Below are 15,252 nucleotides of genomic sequence, written 5' to 3'. Positions count from 1 at the left end.
CCAACGTTTGTCACCGCATTGCAGTGAATGGCCTCAAATGAGCCACAGCTTCACATGTACTTAGCTCAGTGCTCTGGTTTCAGCTCACTGCCTACCTGCTCAGCCCCTTGCAGCTCTCTTTTACTTCGAAGTCTACACTGTAATGGAATATATTGTGTGCAGGATCTTGTTAGGAAGAAGGTCCCTTCAGATTTTCTAGTCTTTAGTACTGTCAGAAGCAGAAGCTGCAAGATAGGGACTTCCCTGGTGGCGCAGTGGTTAAGAATCCACCTGCCAATGCAGGGGACATGGGTTCAAGCCCTGGTCCGGGAAGATCCCACATGCCGTGGAGCAACTAAGCCAGTGTGCCACAGCTACTGAGCCCGCATGCCACAACTACTGAAGCCCGTGTGCCTAGAGCCCGTGCTCCACAACAAGAGAAGCCACCGCAATGCGAAGCCTGCGCACCACAACGAAGAGTAGCCCCTGCTTGCCTCAACTAGAGAAAGCCCAGGCAGCAATGAAGACCCAATGCAGCCAAAACATAAATAAATTAAAAACAAAACAAAGCAAAACTGCAAGATACTATTTTTCACCAATCAAGTCAGTAAAAGTTTTAAAAACAATAAAAATCTCGGTGTGTTCAGAGTAGTAAACAAGTCTTCTCCTACATTGGTGGTAGGGGTATAAATGGGTACAATCTTCTATAGAAGCAGTTTAGCAATATATAAGAGCCTTAAAAAGGAAGGAGGATATTTTAAATGTTAATTGTGATTGTCTGATGGTGGGCTTTATGTATGGTGGTTTTTTTAAAAATAGTTTTGAATGTTTTCCAGGAGTCTACATTGTTGTCACATACCTAGTAATTTCTCTTAGTTGACCCTATAATATAATCTAAGGAGGTAAAAGTAACCTGAAGTTTTTTCTATGGAGATTTTTATGGTGATATTTGTAGTTGGAAAAATTTATAAACCACTTTTGTTTTATTCACTATGCTATCCCCAACTCTTACAGCAATGCCTGCCACAAAAGGGTGCCCCAAAACTGTTGAATGAATAAATAAGAATGTCTCAATTTTGTAAATTTGGGTTATGGACTGTTGAAAGAGTTCCTATCTTGATGTGGGGTCCCATCTACTTTCTTTTCAGTTGATAGTCTGAATTAGTTGGGAACCTAGGAAGAAGTTGGACCATATAAATCAGATTCCTTGCATTTTCATAGTTGGGCCAGCAAATTCTCACTTTTAGGAAAGAGCTCTATTTAATGGTTCTCCTGAACCCTCTGTGAGAACTTTGTAGAAGCTGTCACCTTCCCTGAGATAGTAGCCTTTGCCCTTTGGGGTGGCCCAGAGGGCCTCTCTGAGGAGATAATAGAAAATACATATCATGGGGTCCAGGTGCTTTTACTTCCTTTAACATTAGAAAATGAACAAAAATAAAGCACGTGGATGAATAGTGAAATCTAATGGATTTAAGGGGGAGAGTGAGGGTACAGCAAAGGCCTGGCTTGGGAGAACCTGAGGGGTTGATACTTGATTTTCTTGAAGACCTGTTAATGAAATTCTTTAAAAAGTGAAATTTCTTGAAAGTCTAGGGAGTAGACTGAATCTCCCAGAATGGAAAGCAGGGTAGGGACATTCTGCATATTCTATTCTGGACTAGAGAGGACTTAATACTGCAGAAGGGAAGGAGACAATACAGGTACATGAGAACAGAAACCCGTCAGCAATCTGGTCATTGTCAGAAAGTGTCAGACTCACAGTCTGGGACCCCCGCCCCTGTCTTTCAGCTAGCAAACGTTAGAACAACTAGATAGAGTGTGAAGATTGTGCGTTATGCTCCCCTTGGTTGGATAAATCTGTTGGGCTTATTGTTTCCTTTTTCTTGGTCCTGTGAACAGATATTGCCAGTGAATTCAAAGAGCAGTTACAGACACTGATACCATATGTATTAAACCCAGCTAACTTAATGGAAAAGGAGATCAATGGCTCAAAAGTCACCTGTCGGGGGCTATTGGAATATTTTAAGGTAAATGTGGGTTTTAATTATTAAAATGTTTGACTTTTGGTTAAACTGATCTAGGTTATAAACTAACTTGGTTTCAATATTTTAAAGCCTGGGGGAAAGTTTCAAGGGGGAGATGGTGAGAGGCGTTTTGAGAGACTCCAGTGTCCTCCCAGGAGTGGGCCACTGGGTGGCAGTATCGGTCTAAGAACCAAATGGATGTTGTTTGCACTCTCTTAGAGGAGTAATTACTGTGGCTAAAGGAAGATTGTTCCTCAAGGAAGATGGTGTGGACAGGAGGTGGTTAGGAAGTTGCTGTGAGTAGGAGGAGACGGCACCTAGATGTGACACGACTACCTCAAGGCGGATGGTCACTCTGCCCACAGGTAGTGGTGAGGCCAGTGTGCATGGGGAGCCTGGTGGGAGTCCTAGACTTGTGCTGCTTTGAGAACATTTTCAGTTAACTAAAAAATGCTAACATGCACTCAGAGGTGTGCTGTGTTTTTGCTAATTCCTGGGTGTTGATCTAGGTCTTTAGGAAAATGCAATTGTATGGTCACTGTTTCTAAAAATTAAAGTCCAGTTAAATATGACAGAATGCCATTTTTCATAATTGTTTTTATGTTTATATTCTAAGGCATATATTAAAATTTACCAAGGAGAAGATCTGCCTCACCCCAAATCCATGCTTCAGGTAAGCAGTTCTTTGGCATCCTAAATGATATCCTTTGATTACTTGAGTTGACCCGTATACAGTAAGCAGAGTCCTTTAAGAAGAGAATGCTGTTGGTCCCCCCCCTTTTTATTATGCTGAGGTCCGTTCATGTTTAGCACATTTTCCAGCAGTGTGACTCCCTTCCGGTTTTCTTGTCTGTATTCATGCTGGTGAAGTTAGAACAGAATGGCTTCTTGCTGGGCCTGGTCTTCCCCCAAAACATACTGTGGAAAACAGTGTTTTATTATTCCCAGGTTAAACATACCCAGTTCTGTTAGACACATCATTTCCTGTTACCTGTTGTCTCTTTTCATAGAACATGTCCGATGTATCTAAATATTTCCTGTTTACTAATCAGGTTTTTAATTTGCAAATAGTTTTATTTCCAACATTTTGATGTTTCCAAGATGTCATTTTGTTAAAACATATAATTTCTGACTTTCATGTGCTGAAGATAAGGCCATTTATTGCCAAATCTTTATTTCTTTTTATTTATTTATTTAAGTACTTTTGGCCGCGTTGGGTCTTTGTTGCTGCACACGGGTTTTCTCTAGTTGTTGCGGCGAGCGGGGGCTACTCTTCGTTGCGGTGCACGGGCTCCTCATTGCAGTGGCTTCTCTTGTTGTGCAGCACGGGCTCTAGGCGCGTGGGCTTCAGTAGTTGTGGTGCATGGGCTCAGTAGTTGTGGCTCATGGGCTCTAGGCGCGTGGGCTTCAGTAGTTGTGGCGCATGGACTTAGTTGCTCTGTGGCATGTGGGATCTTCCCGCACCAGGGATCAAACCCGTGTCCCCTGCATTGGCAGGTGGATTCTTAACCACTGCGCCACCAGGGAAGCCCCAAATGTTTATTTCTTTAGTAGGATAACATTTTCACAAAGGGAGCTAGAGATTGGGATTGATGTTGTAAAGATAAATTTTTCCTCTTCTTTTCTGTGTTACATCTATTTTTTAACACATAAAATCGAAGCAAAGGAAGTACTTTCAGAGGTTTAATTTTATGATGAAGATTCTTATGTATGAGAACATTTTTTGGCAGAAAATTTGGCAGAAAAGATATATTTTAATTCATAAATTGGGCTATATGGAAAGCTGAAAAACAGAAGAATAATAAAGAAGGGGGAATGGGGAATAGGGTGAGAGAAAATTTTTACTTGGTTATTTGTGGAGGAATATTAAAAGAGAAAGGATTTACGGTTTATACTTTCATTTCTTAAAAGGCCACTGCTGAAGCCAACAATTTAGCAGCTGCAGCCTCTGCCAAGGACATGTACTATAACAACATGGAAGAGGTAGGTGTGCTGGGCAGTTGTCTTATTCTGAAATATCTATAACTGGGCATGTTGCTGACTTCAGGAGTCCAAACTTGATCCCGTTTAGTGTATCTTATGATGATGAGGCAACATTCAGGTCTTCCTGCTTATTGGGGCCTTTTAATTATGGCCCTTTCTAAGCAAGGCTTTCTTACAGTGTCACCACTCTCACTAATCAATATCACCCTGGTTACTAAGTGTGCTTTTCTGAGGAATTGAAGCCAGACCTCTATTGGTCTTGGTCATCATTTTAAAGTTAATTTCTAATATCTTAAAATATTCTAAGCTTTTCAGTGTTTTCACTTGTTTTATTTGGCATTTGTTTTTGAAGGGTTCTTCACCCTTCACATTGTGTCTTTATTCTTTTTAGGTTTCTGGGGGCGACAAACCTTATTTGTCTCCAGACATTCTAGAGGAGAAGCACTGTGAATTCAAAGAACTTGCTCTGGACCATTTTAAGAAGATAAAAAAGATGGGTGGGAAGGATTTTAGCCTTCGTTACCAGCAGGAGCTGGAGGAGGAGATCAAGGAACTCTATGAGAACTTCTGCAAGCACAATGGTAGCAAGAATGTCTTCAGCACCTTCCGAACCCCTGCAGTGCTCTTCACAGGCATTGTGGCTTTGTACATAGCCTCAGGCCTCACTGGCTTTATTGGTCTTGAGGTGGTGGCCCAGCTGTTCAACTGTATGGTTGGACTGCTGTTAATAGCGCTTCTCACCTGGGGGTACATCAGGTACTCTGGTCAGTATCGTGAGCTGGGCGGTGCTATCGATTCTGGTGCAGCATATGTATTAGAGCAGGTAAGTGGTGCCAGCTGAGCAGGCTGACGGTTGGTAATGGACAGATATTTGTGCTTTTATTGTAAAATATCTCCATTTGGAAGAGTTCAATAGTGAAAGAAGGCATGAGAAACTTCCCCTGGCCATTTTTTTTTTTCTAATAGGCCTTACGTTTTATTATCCTTCTTTAGGATATTAATGTTTATTTGTAATATTTTGTTTCCATGCTTAAAAACTGCTCTTTAATGCAAAAAAATTTCCAACTTACATATGTTGTGTTCTTCATGGGAAACTTTTAACTGTGTGTTCATCAGACATAATTCCTGTGTGAGTCTCTCCCACATCCAAGGTTAGTTTGCTTCACTGAAAGTCACAAGCTATGAAAAATATGAACTTAACAAACTGTTCTATTTTGAGACCTACTCATGGATGGCATGTCTTTCACTTAAATCATTCAGTAAGTCAGTGGCTTTTGACATTGACATGATCTCTAGGTTTATAGATCCTTGAGACTCGGCTTTCTCTTTCTGAGTAGCAGGAACATATCAGTTAAGTTAGAAGCTTGTGGTAAAGCCAGGAGAGCTGCCCACCCCATTCCAGTAAGGTAGCAAAGGCTCAGCTGACGGACTCTCTGGGGAGTTAGCAGCTGCCACAGGCTCCCCGACCCCTGCATTTTCATTCCCTTATTTTCTATAACATACTAACAATGTAGACAGAGATTTTCGAAAGTTTGTCTCCAATGGCTTACTCTTTTGATGCTGTGCTGTATTTTATTAACTGACATGTTGAATAAATGGACTTTTGCAGGCCACTTCTCACGTTGGTAATTCCACTCAGGCTGCTGTGAGGGACGCAGTTGTTGGGAGGCCATCCTCGGATAAAAAAGCTCAGTAGCATCTTAACAAGAGGATCCAACAAGACCCCGGCCAGCCCCTTCTGATTTCTGGGCTTCTGCCACGGCCACAGGTCCAGGTCCCAAGGAACGCAGACCTGGGACCATCTGGGAAGAGCTGAAACACGGCACTAATAAATGAACAGACCTTTCCTGTGGTTTCAAATTCTTAAACACACTTCCATTTCTCTTGGAAGCATTTCTTTTCCTTGCTGGTGTAGATCCAAGCCTATGTCTGTCTTCTTATTACTCACTGCTTTGTGCACTTTATGGGGAAAAAGCTAAAAGAAAAAATGGAAATGCGGTTTTGTCCTATATGTGCCATTTAGTGCCTTTTAAGGTTGAATCCATGCTTTTGAGGACACAATAGGGAGGGGATTGAGGATAACCACATGAAAGATGCTGTTTTGGTGAATTATCAGTTCTTTTGTCCCTTACTCTTTTGAAAAGGATTTTTTTTTTTTAAAGTTTACAAAACTTGCAAAAGCTTCAGAACTAAAGACTGACTAAAAATGATGCCATTACACTTTTAAAGTCTTACAATATTAGAGAATTGTTTTTGCCACATAGTATGGAAAAATTATATCGTATTTAACTCTACCGTACACTGAAATTTAAGGTCTGTTTCCTGACAGTCTGGCAGTTTTGTTAGAACATATTCTGTTCTGTTTTTTTTTTTTTTGCCTTCATTCATTCCTATAGCTTCTTTCTAGAAAAGAGACAAACGTGGCTTGAGAAACCAGAGCAGCTTGTAATAAAAGGAATGAGCTTTCATACTTTAAGAAAAAAGCTTGAGTTTAAATGAACCATGTGACCTCTGATAAGTCATTTGAACTTGTGCCTTGGTCAGATTCACTGTAGGTTTATATACATGTATGTATTATACATAACTCACACACAATTGTCATTTGAGAGTTTTTGTTTTTTAGACTTCTGTATGAGAACAGATCTTTATCAAGGATTAGAGGAAAGACATTTACCAAACATACTGCCTTTAACTGACATCCTATTTCATGTGGTTTAGCAGTAAATCAGGTCTTTATCCACAATGTTTATTTGCATTCTCCTATTCACTGTCTAATGTTTTTAATAATGGAGCTAAAACTGTCAGTTTTATTTAGTGAATCATCCCTTATTTAACTTTTATACATGACTAGTCTGGTAGCTTTAAAATAGCTTTGGCTTAGTAAGGACCAAAGTCCCACCCAAATATGGACATATAATATCTAGAAGTATCTAAGAATTCTTCATTTACCTTGATCATGTGATAAAAAATTTTATCAGTTGCCTTTTTGGTTTTATAATGGTGAATTGTTGTGGATTTTAAAACTTCATAAAACTTGCCTGCAGGTATTTATATAAACATTCAGGTATGTGAGCCTTAATTCTTAAGATAATTTAACTTTTGCTGTGGGAGGGAGGGAGGTAGGGAGGTTTAGGCAAATTCTGAGTGTAAATTCTTTATACACGAAGTATGAATGGAAGGTAGAAAAAGTCTCTTCTAGCATGTAATCTCTTTGTCAAAGAATATTTCTCTTGACTGTTTTAACACTTTACCACTCAAGTATTTTTACAAGTTATGAATTAATTCCAAGTGTTTTATGTATTTTTTCATATTTACATACCATCTTGCCCTGAAGTTCTTGCTATTTTATTCAACCGTGGTTAAATTTTAGAAAAATTCCAGCTTGTCCTAAAAACTGTTTACTTGCATATCAGTGATACTTAGCTTTATTATCAATAAATTAAAAGCTTAGTTTTAAAATTTTGGTGCATTTTCAGGTGGCCTCTCATCTTCCTGAAGGTTGATACTTATTTGCTAAAGGCCTTACAGATGTTGAGATACTTAGCTTTTAATGCATTTGTATAAGCACATTTATAGATTTCAGAAATATTGTCTAGAATTATCCTACTTTTAATGGTGAGAAAAGGATGCTGTGTTTAAATTTTATTTTAATACTAAAATATTAGATTTTTTAAAATAAAAAATATATGATGTATGATTTAATGAAATCTTAGAATTTAGTTACTGTTTAAATCCACCATTTCTGTTTTGATCTTAAAGGAATAACTTTGTTTAATTACCCTGGAGAACCCTTATTTTTTTGTCTTTATCAGTTAACTTATTCTGCCTCTGGAAATTGTTTATAAAATTTTCTCAGTGAGGATTTTTATGAGTTTCCTTTGGCCTCATTTTTTTTTAACAGAAAATTGATGATTTTATGTCAGCTTTTCCAATAAAAGGTACATTCTCATTGCTGGCTATAAATAGTCCTGGGGAGGTTTATAACCAGGTTGAAAAGAATGTCTTTTACCCCATATCTCCCCTCAGCCGTTAGTTTGTGGGTCAGGGACATTACTTAGGACTAAGTTTTTGCTTGGTGTTTGTTGCTCTGCCACTCCTGCCTTCCCATGCAAGCATTTTTAATTTGCACATTCCAAACAGTATATGGGGCACATTCCTATTAACATATAAAAGGTTTTCAGAATTTTCTATGAAAATACTTCATTTTAGGAGAGGTTACATATTGTTAAGTTTTTTGTTTTCTTAATACTTCCAGTTAGCTTCTAAGTAAAAATAATAGAATCAAAATTTCGATTGTTTCACTGAGGTGTGTAGACAAAATGAGGGAAAACGATCATGTATGGTGATAAAACATCCTTAGAGTCATAACCTTATTTTAGCAGTATACCAGCAGATCTGTTTGTCCCGCAGAGGTTTATATAGTAAGAGCTACTTCATACTTGGTAGAGTTGCCTGTGAGTATTGTTTTTGTTTTACCTGGTTTTTCTTTTTTTTTTCTCTTTCATGAAGTAAAATGCTTTATGCGAACAAACAGACAAACTGCCTTGTACTGGCAGTGCGTTTCTTTAACAGGTCATACCCAGTGTTCCACCTGGCTTATGAAAATGATGTCTTGGATAGGGTGAGTTTGGATGAGTGTGTACGTATGCATGAGTTACAGAGAAATTAAGTAGTTGATTTAAGTCCAGGCAAAAGTGATTAAAAAACAGTTTTACTTTTTCCTAGAGTATTTTTTTTTAAAAATAATGTAACTTATATGGACATCTTCATAGAACTATTGAAATGTAATTTAGGATTATTTAGGATGGCTGCCATCTAAGGTCGCAAACATGGGCTGCATCATTCTGGCTTACCTTTAGATCCAACAAAATTTCAGTCAAGAATAAGGGCATAATGAAGACAAGCTTCAGTTACTAAAACACAAACTGTTTGTGTAGGTGGTGTTTTAAAATGACATTCAAAAGCCCATTTGTAAGAGACCATTTTGCATTTGAATTGTTTTCCTTCTGTTAAGTCCTATTTTGGATAGTGGTTCTCATCTATCTCGAAATGCATAAAACTTACCCCTGGGAGGCATATTTTAAAAAATTCAAATTCCCAGCTTTATACCCAGGGATTGCCTCAGTGGGTCTGGGTCTGGGTTGTGGCCCTGGAATCACCACTTTTAAAAACAGCATCACAGGTGGTTCAGCGACCACAGCGAGAGAGACTGCTCAGAGGGATGGGAAAGTGCAATTCAGTATTGTCTGGAGGCAAGTGGATGGCTTTTGCCTGAGGTTCAGAATAGGTGGTCTACTGCCAGATACAATCACTGAGAGTTTACAGTGTTCAGAGTAATAAGGATGCCTTTAGTCTAGAGGATTATCTAAGTTCTGTGAAAATGTTTTTCTAGATTAGGAAGCCCTAGTGCCTTCTCTGAGAAGTGAATGTACAAGTATCCTATTTACTAATGGGTGTAATTAGGATTTAAAAAAAAAAACTATTTTGAAAGTTGTTTTTCTTTTAAAAAGCAAAATTCAGCACTGTGACTTGAACCTCTAAATCTTTTATGCACAGAAAACCTTAAGCCTGAGTAAAAATGAACAAAAAGGAAGGAGAAGATCCTAACTCTGAAAATTAGCCACAAAATAGGCCTTACCAGGGACTTTCAAGATAGATCTAAGGGCAGAAAGATTTTAGAAGAAATTTTTCTTCCTGGGAAAGGAATTTCAGGTGCCAGAACTAAAATTTAAATGTAGTGTTTTATGACCAAGGGAAGGTTGCATTTGATTCCCAAAGTTTCCAATTTAGATGAATAAATGCTATCATGGACTTAAGCCTTAAAGGAGTTAATATTAATTTTGAGCATATATAGAATTTCCTCTCCGATTTCTTTTTCTTCAAAAAAAAAAAAAAGATTTGTTCAAAGCACTTTCTTTCTCCTAGACCCTTTTTGAATGGCTTTAAAATTTAATATACTTTTTAAAAAGTGCAATGGATTAGATTATGCTATTAGTGTATTAAAAGCATGTTTCTGTTTCTTAGTTTTAAGGTCATTTAATGGAATAAAGATCACAGCACCATGTTACTTGTGTTTCTTCTTTCTCTGTTCTTTAACATGGGAGGATCTGTGAAGTACATTTGGGCTTGGCAAAGCAAATAGGATCTCTGAGGGGATGAAAACTTGGGTCAAAGGCGGCAGTGGTAACGTGGTTTGAGTCAGCTTTCTCTGTCCTGCAAAACAATACTGAACTAGTATCTTACTAGCATAATGCTGGAGCAAGCTGTGCTGTTGGAGGTATTGGGTAAAATGGAGCTAACTGGTTAATGGTTCCTTGTTGGGAGTGGGGTGAGGTAAAGAAAGCTCTATTGAAAGCTTTCCCTTTCACTGACGACCTTGGAGGCAGTGGGGAAGTTGGTTTGAACTTCTCAAATATTGACTAATCACTTTACATACCCAATTTAGCCCTACAATAAAAAGATTTATTTCCTAGTTTGAAACATACACTGGGTGGGGTCAGTAGCCTCCATCCATCCATCCATCCATCCATCCATCCATCCATCCATCCATCCCTGATCTTACCAGGCTGGGTGTTGCACTGAGTTCATCGCAGTTTAGTAGGGAAGGGGCAAACTCACAAGTAGATGTGATACGAAGAGTATGGGGAGTGATGATTCCTCCATCAGGCTGGGGGGAAGGAAGGACCAGGGTGGGAAAAGTGGTCATGTGTGTGTGGGGAGACGTCAAGCAAACCGTGGCTTGTCTTTGGTGCATTGGCATTGTTGCCTTTGATGACCATAAACAGTTTGCCAAAGATAAGTCCAACTCTAACTAGCTTAATAACTAAAAAAAAAAAAAAAAAAAGGAAAAAGTTTCTTATAATTGGCTGCCTAGAAGTTAAGCTAGCGTGAGGCCCTGGAAGGACTCAAATGTCAACAGGACTATTATCTCCTGTGCGCAGTGGCTGCATTATTTGCTCTTGCGGATAGATCTCCTCCGTGCTGCTGGGGAGGGCAGGAACAAATGGCTCCAGGCTTGCATCATCTCTCTCTTAAGTCCCCAGAGGAAAGAGGCTTTTTGACCCACTGCCTATTCAAAAATGTGTATTTTGTATGTATATACACACCTCCATCCTAGAGAAAGATACTGACTGGTCTGGCTTGGGTCATACGCTCCTTCCAGGGCCACTGCCTAACCTGAGGGCTGGGGAATGATAACCAGCCATATGTAGGTCACATGTGTCCCTCCTCGGGGTGATGGGGGTACTGTGATTGGCGGCTCCACCAGAACCACATGGAGTGACCAGGTGAGAGACTGCTGGACAGAAACGAATGTCCACTGCAGTTTTCAGTTCCCCAGACTGGCCTTTTAACAAGCATAGTGGAACGAGAGCCTGCAGCATCTCGGGAATGTGCTTTTAAGGGGAAATAGACGTGGTGATACTGCGCGTTTATGCAGCGGAAGCTCTTCAGGGCCTCTCAAGAGGGGTTTATTCTCACCCCTTCAGTAGGGCTTGAGGGGTTGCAGAGAGAGGCAATTCACAAGGGAGTTATACTTCACCTTCCTTTCATAAAAGCCTGATTTTTCCAGCCAGGATGAACTGTCAAAATCGGCCTATTCTCAAAGCCTGCCCAGAGTGGCCTGGATACACGTAAAAAGCCTGCATTCACTTGGCTGATGGAGCACCTTTCCCCTGAGGGGCGCTCCAGGTTTGAGTTGCTGTTAAGCGTCAGAGCCCTCATGTTACCATGAAACGCTCCTCCTGTGGATTTGGCTCCCTTAGATGCGGTTTGCTGCCCACTCTTCCTCCCCCGCCCCCTTCCCTCTTGGCCTGGCCTTGCTTCTCAGACCCGCCCCCCACCGGCTCAGAATCCCCACAGGTTCTCTTAGGCCTGCTCGGCATTTAGCCTCGTGCCATTTCCTCCCACTTTCTCAGTTACTTCTTCCTCAGAGGCAGCACGACAATGGATCTCCTGGAGGAGAACCGTCAGAAGGCAGAGAACGGAGAGATTGCAAAGAATTAAAAATTAATATTTTCCACCTGTCACAAGAAGAGGACCGGGGCTCCACAGCTGGTTGCAGAAAAGACTGGAGGCTTCGTGGGCAGATAGCAGTTTGATCCTGGCTGTTTTGATCTTGGCTCCCCACCCAAATCGTTGTTTTAGACTTGGAATGGGGCTTAAGGGCAGACTGTCTTGCTGGGGATGGTGGTGGCATCACATGGTATCTTCTCTTGGGGATTTTCTTACAGAGCTCCACTTTTGAGAGCTGTGTGAAAGGTCAAAATCACTTCCTTGACATCCCCGCCCCTCAGTGTTCTTTTTATTTTGTTTTTCCTGGCAGAGCAACAGGAAAAAAGGAAGGAAGGGAGGGAGGGAGGGAGGGAGGAAGGAAGGAAGGAAGGAAGGAAGAATAAGAAAGTAAAGGAAGTGACATCTGGGCAATACTGAAAGCAGAGAGTAAGAAGAGGCAGAATCAGTGTGATTTCCTCAAAACCGAACCTTTCCATCCTGGGTTTGACTGCCTTACAGGTAGTCTCTTGCTCAATACACGTAACAATTTGTGGAGTGAGTAGTAATGCATATAAAGCTTATTTACAGTGCCTCTGACTCTCCTTGCTGGGAAGCTGGTGAATAACGTGATTGATGAACATTTCCTTCTTCCTGTTAACAACAGCCAACGGGTCCCGAGTGAGAACTTGACCCGAGCCAGACATCGGGCTCCCACTTTATAAGCCTCATTTCATCTGTTGCTTTCCCTTTGGGGAATGTATTTTTTTTATATTATCTTATATATTGTACAGTATCATCACCACTCCACTGACAGATGAACAAACAGGCTGAGAGAGGGAAGGGTGCCCTGGACCCTGTAGGTAGCCAGGGACAGGATTTGGCCCACGCGTCCTGATTCCAAGCTCAGTGCCGGCGGCAGGGGGCAGGAAAATAGAGATGAACAGGAGCTGCTTCTACCCTTGCGGAGTCACAGACCAGTGCACAGGAAGGGCCTGTCTTTGGTCACTCGTTCACTCATTGATTCATTGATCCATTCATTCATTCATGAAATACCTACTGTGTGCCAGGTGGGTGCCAGGTTTTGGGGATATCTAATGGCTTAAGACCCAATAGTTAAAAGTACTTTCTCTCTGGTATGCCCTTGCCTTTAAATGGCTTTAAAGCTTAATCTACAGTAGTCCCCCCTTTTCCTAGGGGGATACGTTCCAAGGCCCCCAGCAGATGCCTGAAACCGCAGGAAGTACGCAACCGTTAAGATAGTCCCCGCTTATCCACGCTGTTGTCTCCCTGTTTGTTACCCAGCGGACTGCAGAGAAAGAAACCGCGGATAACGGGGGCCTATTGTAGTTTTAAACTACAGTATAAGCCCACTTGAGTGGAGGAAATAAGCAGATTGATGACACGCCAGTGTGATGTGTATACAAGAACTTAAGTTGAGCGGGCCGCAGCGCGTGCGTAGACGAGGGGAGGAGGCGGTGGCCCTGCGCTGGGTTCTGGAGGCGCCTCCGCGCGGGGAGGGTGTGCTGAGAGGTTTCGGGGTGAGCGGGGAGCGTCCTGGTCTGTCTGCCCCAGAGGCGGGAGCAGGCTGTCACTGTCGCCGGGGCAGGGAGCTCTGCGAGGCTCTAATTAGTCAGTCTCACGGGGAGGGGCCGGGTGACCTCACGCTGGCCTGGACTCTGCGGCCATTTAGCCGGTTCCCTTTGCAGTGGAGGCCGCACTGCATTCCAAGTCCTCGAGGTGGGTGGAGCGGTACTTCCCGGAGCTTAAGGAAGGGTGAGACGCTTGGGGTGGCTCTCAGGTGTTCCAGGCTGTGTGGGGGATGGAGAGCTTGGGTGAGGCGGGAGTAAACAAGTTAGGGAGCAGCTGAGGGCAGCGGCCGGGGAGGGAGGGCCGGGCGCGAGGGCGGCCCCGCTGACTCTCTGGGGGCGCAGCGCGCCCTGGTAGGTGACACGGCGGCTCGCGCTCCCCGCCGCTGTGCCGCCCGGCTCTCCGGTATCAGGTGTACCTCCCTGCCCCCTGCAAGGGATTCATCCGTTCACGACCAAGTGCAGGGGCAGGGAGGGGGCGGGCGAGGAATTGGCAGGGAGTGAGCCCGTTGTTCTCGGAGGGGTTAGAGACCAACCGGGCACGGTCTCCCTCGCCAGAAGCCACAGTCCCCTGGGGTCTTGGGGACGCTGTTTCCTGCTACTGACCATGAATCCCTGCTCCCCCGCTGCCTCAGGCGTTTACGCAGCTGATAAAGCCAACTCCAGCGTGAAATTGAGGGCCTTCATTACCGAAGAAGATGCGCGCCCCCATGGTAAGTTGGGGGGGGGCGCGAGTGGGCTGGGGGTGGGAGCCGTGTTTCGGTGGGTCTGAGTCATCACTTCAGAGAGAGGGTTCTTGAGGATGTGGCCTCCAGATGTGGATGCCCCACTGGCCGGTGGGCATCAGGTGTGAGATGCGCGTCGGTGGGTATCCGTTGGAGTTGTCTCAGTGTGAGTACTTGCGTGGGTGGGTTGGGAGGCCGCCCCGCCTGAAACAGGCCCCCAGGAGCGGGGAGGCAGCAAGGAGAAATTTGCCCCAGCAAGGCCCTGTGCTGCCTTCCCGAGTCAGACCAGAACACCTGGATGGGCTCCTGGGGCTGAGTGTCTGGGGCTGCACCTGCTGCCCCCGCGCCTGGGTCTGACAACAGGTGCTTCTTCTGGCCTCAGCTGATGCACCTCATGACCAGCCCTCCCAGCAAGTTCCCAACTCTCACTTTTCCTATGGTTCAGAAATCACAAAGGGGCTTAGCAAATGCTTCCTTTCAGCCTAGCTGGACCTACTCCAGAGAGGTTCTGAGCCCGGCTTTTGAGGTAGTCTCCCCCTGGGATTGTGTTCCTGCTGAGCACCTAGCTGTGGCACTTTGACCGAGTTTCAAATCCACTCTGTTCCCCAGAGTGAGGATTATATGACTTAATACTTATGAAGTGCTCAGAACAGTGCTTCACACACATATTATGTGCTCAACTGTAATTCATTGTTGTTATTATGATTATGATTATGTTGTTATTATGATTATGATTTAATCCATGTAAAGGGCTTAGCACAGTGCCTGGTATTAGGGTGTACCTGGAATATTTGATGTCTGGAGCGGTCATTTGAAAACATCCTCTCCTTTATCTAGCAACATTATTTTCAGTAATAATCATGAAATGAATAGTAATAATGGCCAGAAAAGAAACACAGTCAAGTTTCTTCTGTTGAGCTTTGTATATGAAATCATGCCAGTGAAAAAATAAAAACTGAAAAA

At 42.7% G+C, this 15,252-nt stretch overlaps 2 protein-coding genes across 9 annotated transcripts in view; both read left to right on the top strand.

Annotated features, from left to right (window-relative positions):
• ATL3 (atlastin GTPase 3) overlaps positions 1-7,718 on the top strand; it is a 54,281-nt gene extending 46,563 nt beyond the window's left edge. For all 3 annotated transcript variants that reach the window (XM_059931833.1, XM_059931835.1, XM_059931836.1), the window contains exons 9-13: positions 1,879-2,006; positions 2,620-2,676; positions 3,915-3,986; positions 4,378-4,809; positions 5,596-7,718. In XM_059931833.1, coding sequence (XP_059787816.1) covers positions 1,879-2,006; positions 2,620-2,676; positions 3,915-3,986; positions 4,378-4,809; positions 5,596-5,682 — 776 coding nt within the window. In that variant the 3' untranslated portion in view covers positions 5,683-7,718. The remainder of the gene's footprint in view (positions 1-1,878; positions 2,007-2,619; positions 2,677-3,914; positions 3,987-4,377; positions 4,810-5,595) is intronic.
• A 5,779-nt stretch (positions 7,719-13,497) lies between these two features.
• Positions 13,498-15,252, top strand: part of LOC132370896 (phospholipase A and acyltransferase 3) — a 28,375-nt gene continuing 26,620 nt past the window's right edge. The window contains exons 1-2 of one of the 6 annotated variants that reach the window (XM_059931832.1): positions 13,498-13,516; positions 14,200-14,277. In XM_059931832.1, coding sequence (XP_059787815.1) covers positions 14,263-14,277 — 15 coding nt within the window. In that variant the 5' untranslated portion in view covers positions 13,498-13,516; positions 14,200-14,262. Of the gene's footprint in view, positions 13,517-13,556; positions 13,752-13,791; positions 13,811-13,834; positions 13,978-14,199; positions 14,278-15,252 lie in introns of those variants that run through there. The other 5 variants (XM_059931828.1, XM_059931827.1, XM_059931831.1 and 2 more) reach the window with 5 other exon arrangements.

This window comes from Balaenoptera ricei, chromosome 8, assembly GCF_028023285.1.
Source record: "Balaenoptera ricei isolate mBalRic1 chromosome 8, mBalRic1.hap2, whole genome shotgun sequence".
Taxonomy (NCBI): Eukaryota; Metazoa; Chordata; class Mammalia; order Artiodactyla; family Balaenopteridae; genus Balaenoptera; species Balaenoptera ricei.
The sequence above is the reverse complement of the archived record's forward strand: the minus strand, read 5'-3'. Positions and strand labels throughout refer to the sequence as shown.